This window comes from Triticum aestivum, chromosome 3A (genome assembly GCF_018294505.1).
Source record: "Triticum aestivum cultivar Chinese Spring chromosome 3A, IWGSC CS RefSeq v2.1, whole genome shotgun sequence".
Lineage (NCBI taxonomy): Eukaryota > Viridiplantae > Streptophyta > Magnoliopsida > Poales > Poaceae > Triticum > Triticum aestivum.
This window is the reverse complement of record NC_057800.1, coordinates 718300110-718305371: the sequence shown is the minus strand read 5'-3', so window position 1 is coordinate 718305371 and position 5262 is coordinate 718300110. Positions and strand designations below refer to the sequence as shown.

Here is a 5262-nt window from a genome sequence, read left to right as displayed (position 1 = left end):
TTTGGATTGTGTCCCGTGAGTTAAGTGAAGGGTTCCAACCTTTTCAAATCTGAAAACCATGGGAAGGAGGGCGGTCGTAGTGTGTCGGTAAGAAGTTCAAATTTCTAATATTTTTCATGTGGGAAGAATTCAATCCCTAGCTCAGTCAAACTTATTTTACATTAGCTTAATCTGCGAGAACAATAGTATGCATGGAAAATATCTTGTCCTTTTGTCCCTTCCGGTGGAAACCTTGACGTTTCTTCGTTGTTTCCGATAATAACATGGTCAAGAGCTAATTCATGATTTCATAGGAACCTAATTTCCTCAAATTGGACATAACCACTTTGCAGTTATTCTCACTGTTGTTTGCCCGGGAGGTGGGTGGGTGAGGATATGCACCATCTATTGTGTGCAAGTCATGTAGAGCAGACACAAAACTTGAATGATGATGGGCCAAGTCAGAGGCCATTGGATTATTCGGCCGCCGCACGAGTGAATGGATCAAGTGTTTTCAAAGCAAAGAAGCGCGCGAAAGGGGGCACGGTGAAGTTAGAGAAGTAATAGTTGAAATACGGGGAAAAATATCCCAAATGTCGTTTACAAGATCACTAAAGCCATAGTACATAAACTCATTTTTTTGTGAAAACATAGAACATAAACTTTACACTGATTACGTTAATGTAAGCCATATCTTTCCGCAAAAAAATGTAATAAGCCATATCGGCCATGTACCATGAAATCTGTTTACCAAATCTAGCTAGCCCACACACTGTAGCATCATATATATCAATGTTGGGGATATCGCTTATCGGGAACTTATCGGTCGACCCATGATAAGGGGTAAATCGGCTAGTTTATCGGCATATCGGTCGATTTATCGCCATATCGGCTAATTTATCGGCCGATTTATCTTATCGGTCTGACAGCGGTAAGCGATAAATCGGCCGATTTATCGGCATATCGGAAGATATCTTGAACAGTGATATATATGTAAATCTTGTATCAACATCAACAACTTTCTGGAAAAAACATGGCTTACTCCATCTGTAGTTTCTTCGTTCAAGCTTACAATCACGTTTTTGTGTCAAGGAATTATTATGATCGCATCAAGTTTCAGGCTTTTCATCTTAGGAATTAATTACTCCGATGTGGTACTCACTCGGCCTGAATCCTGGCGGCGCACCCCGGAATCCCCCTGCAAACCGCAGAAAAAGGCACGCGCTTGCAACAAAAGGAGAAAGGTCCTCTCGCCGTTACACTCGACTGTATCCCTCTCGCAGTCTCGCTCCTCCTCCTCCTCACCCCATCGCCGAGACGCCCCACGCTCCCACAGATTCACCACCACCACCACCTCTCCTCCTCCGCGACCTGGTAAGCTCACCCTCCGAAGCATCTCGCCGTCGTGAAGAACACATGTTCCTCGCAGGTCTCTCGTCGTTAACGATACTGTCCCGGCCGGCCGGGTTCTCCCGTCCCCTCCCTCTCTTTCTCGAATTTTTTGTCTTTGGCGGAGGGGATGCTTCAGATCTGCGGCGTCCTCCTCTTCGTAATCGCTGGTTGGGCCCTGCTGGCTTTTGGTTGGTTCTTGCTGCTCTCCGTTTTGTTCTTTAGGTTTCCTGATTTGGGTTTTCGCTCCCAGTAACCAGCTTGCTTTGATCCAAGATGGTGCTATTTTTAATATCTGGATTCTGGGTTCGGTGATCTAGGCAGTCCGCCATATCTCAGTTCATGTTCCCACCTCTTCTCCCAGCCATCTCGCTCAGATCTCATTTCTTCCTCTAGTTTTGTTTGAGCTGCAAGTTCTTTCTTGTCAGGTTAGGGAAATCTTGCACATGTGTTCATCTCGGTGTGATTTGTTTCCTTCAATTTTTATCGTGGTCCCTGGGTTTTATATTTCCATACCTTTGATATATATACTCCTTTATGGTGATCTTGCCATATATATTGGCAATTTATTATCTCGAAATAAATGGTGATTAACTGGATTTTTTTCATAGTGTAGGAAAGCACTTTCATACTGGAGTATTAATATAAGTCGCCATGAAATTCTGAATATGCTATTTCAATCCTTCAACTGTGTTGATTAAGCAAATAATTTTACCACACAGGGTAATATATAATTGTTCCTAAGACAGGTGGACATACAACTTGCATGGTCGGTCCTGGATCGGAAGGATCAAGGATGGAAGAGTACAGTGAGGACAGATGTTGGGAGGACCTAGCACGAGGTGCTCTTGGCATCATCTTCTGCAAACTGTCCCTTCAGGAGATCCTCACTGTGGTTCTGGGGATTTGTAAACCCTGGAGCCGGGTGGTTTCAGGGCCCGACTGCTGGCAGGACATCGACATTCAGGAGTGGAGCCAGCAGAGCGAGCCTGACAAGATCACCAGCATGGTTCATATGCTCCTCTCTCGCAGCGCTGGCTCGTGCCATCGCCTTAGCGTGTCCAGGCTTCCCAACGACTCATTGTTCGCCTTCATCGCGGACCAGTAAGTAGTCTTCTTTAGTCAAAATCATTTTTATTTTGGTGATCCTTTCCTCATGAGATTTGATAACCTAGATGGGAACAATGTCTGTTTTTCCTATTATTGTTGTTAGTGGCGAACCATTAGCCCATGGAAATGTGCATATTGCTGGAGTAGTTCTTCAGATTGTGTATCATCCTTGCAAAATGCATACGGACTTTCATTGGACAAAAATGGTTTAGATTGCCACAGGTGTAGTGGCAGGGGAAATATGATGGTTGTGTAAATGCATTATATAGGAGCTGGATCACTGAGGCAGTTAGGGAGGAGGGGGGTGACGGTGATGGGAAGGATGGGCGGGAACTAAGAAGGTGGCGGCCACGGTAGACGGAAGGGCGTGAGGGGGTAGTAGAGTTTTAGCGCCGACAGTAAGAAAATGGACCGCGAAGATGGGCTGGAGAACACAATCTCACAGTCTCAGTGTCCAAATGTGTGAGAAACACCGGGCATGAATGTTAATACGTATATTGATTAGTGAGACATGTGCTAATGAACATAAAGAAGTACGTCATGTGTAACATAATTGATTCCATAATTACTTGCCTTGCTGTTGTATTTGTCTTTACTCTTTACACAATAAGGTCATCTATTATCGTTGAATCCAATCATTTATAAACAATTGTGCATATATTTTGGCAATTATTTTTGTAAATGCTTGTAAATTATTCATTCAATTGCATAAATACAAATGGGGTAGTATCATTCCAGTGTGTTAATCTATAAATACATGGTTATAGATGGTCAATTGAAGTTTTTTTGCGAAAATTACCAGATCTATTGTAAAGATTCACCGGAACTACAAAACACCTCAAACGTCATAAAATTACTTCGAGGTACAGGGACCATTGAAGTTACTAGCACAATCATGCTCCTCTGGCTTAATCTGTTTCCTAATAGTGGGAAATGTTGTGAACATGGTACCAGGTCCAGCACATCTGGGTAGAAGAACATGTTCAAAATGGTATTACCAACCATTTCCTCAACTAACAATGCCCCAGAACTTTCCTGGCTATCATTTATTTTCTTATTACGAGGATGTTACAAATTGAATTCATAGGCGTGCTCCTGTTGCTTTGCTTCTGAACTTTGTAATGGGATTGTTCCTGGTGATGTCTTTTGCTTGTGCTTCGCCCTAGGGGTGACAATTTCCCTCTGAGATTTGTTCCTTCCTTTATTGTTGTTGCGATCGAGTCATGTCATAGTTGTTTAGTAGTAGTAGCTGGGCATGTTTTTTAGATGTCGCAAGAACTGGTGCTTGTAGCTCGCTTATTGCTTGCCCTTAATGGAAATCGGATGCAGAAACCGTTCTTTGCTAAAAAAAAGGCGATGTTAATAGCTAATTGAGTACGTTGTGTCCATTTTGAATTTGTTTTGGTCACGACCCTACTAGAACAAGGGTTATGCATCATATCAATAGTACTTTGTTTACCGCTGACCCTATCCACAATATTTTGATAAAACTTACTTACCCTACCGTGTTTTCTTTTGCAAGTGCACAATCCCTCAAGACTTTGGAGATTTCAAGGAGCGAGATCAGCGACGGCATAGTGGAAGATGTCGCACAAAGACTGACTAAAGTTACATTCCTGGATGTAAGCGGCTGCACCAAAATTGGCGCTCGTGCTCTGGAGGCATTTGGTAAGAACTGCAAATCCCTCGTCAGACTTCGGCGAGTCATGCACCCAATGGATGTCGCAGGGAAGGTGTCCCACAATGACGAGGCCCGTGCCATTCCGTACAACATGCCAAAGCTCTGCCACCTCGACATAGGATACATGCTGATTGGGACTACGGATGTCGTCGAGATCGCCTCGCAGTGCCAAGACCTCAAATTCTTAGATTTGCGTGGCTGCTGGGACGTTGATGATAAGATTTTGCAAGAGAAGTATCCTGGGCTGAAAATCCTCGGCCCCCGCGTAAATGATTGCTATGAGAACAGCTTCTGGGATGAGTGCTCTGATGATGACTCCATCTATTCATGGGAAGAGTTCACGGATGATGACTACTTCGTCATCGAGAGTGACGATGAGGCCATATGGGACCACGATCACTCTTTCGAAGGACTAGAAGTTAGGTTCTATGGTGGTGTATTCGGCGAAGGCTTCGCTGGTTTTGACTGGCCAGAATCTCCATGAGTGCCTGCTTGCTCCTGCTCCTCTTTATATGTTTCAACTATGAAGCATCTTCTTCCATGTTATGTGCTTCTAATTGTCAAATTGTGTGATCATTACCTTGCAGATATTGTCTGATTGTTGAGTAAACTTGTGTGGGTGTAAAAACATGGTTCTTAAACATAAAGCAACAAATCAATATTATGACTGTTGAGAAAAGTGTTACATGTGGTTTTCTGTTTCTTTTCGGAAGTTCTAGATTAACCATTGGTGAAAATTATAGTTGGAAAATTCAATATGTCCCACTGGTGGTCATGCAGGCGTGGGATGAAGCGTCTTTGAATGTGCAGGGGAATGGGATACTGGGGAAGCTTCGTATGATGCATTAAGCTTACATAACTAGGATTGATGAGTAGTTAAAAACTTGAAAAAGAAGCTTAAATAGGTACAGAAACAGCTCGCACATGTGATGAAAGGGCCTATGACTAATAATGAAAGTGACATGAAAAGAAAGGAACTAGCAGACTTGATTGAACACCTACCTGGAACTGCATAGGCTCCAACGAGCTATGGTAGACTGGTGACGTAACGGCTACGGCAATTCAAAAAGAGTCCAACAATTTGCTTTGGCCAGAAATAACGT

At 43.3% G+C, this 5262-nt stretch overlaps 1 protein-coding gene across 3 annotated transcripts; it reads left to right on the top strand.

Annotated features, from left to right (window-relative positions):
- The first annotated feature begins 1246 nt into the window (after window positions 1-1246).
- Window positions 1247-4838, top strand: LOC123059401 (F-box protein FBW2). Of its 3 annotated transcripts, none has more exons than XM_044481981.1 (3): window positions 1247-1353; window positions 2118-2472; window positions 4001-4838. In XM_044481981.1, the coding sequence occupies exons 2-3, from the start codon at window positions 2135-2137 to the stop codon at window positions 4641-4643; spliced, it is 981 nt and encodes a 326-aa protein (XP_044337916.1). In that variant the 5' UTR covers window positions 1247-1353; window positions 2118-2134; the 3' UTR covers window positions 4644-4838. The 3 variants fall into 3 exon arrangements, with proteins under 3 accessions (XP_044337916.1, XP_044337915.1, XP_044337917.1); XM_044481980.1 differs by having other exon boundaries at window positions 1247-1408; XM_044481982.1 differs by having other exon boundaries at window positions 1292-1353; window positions 2091-2472.
- The last annotated feature ends 424 nt before the right edge of the window (window positions 4839-5262 follow it).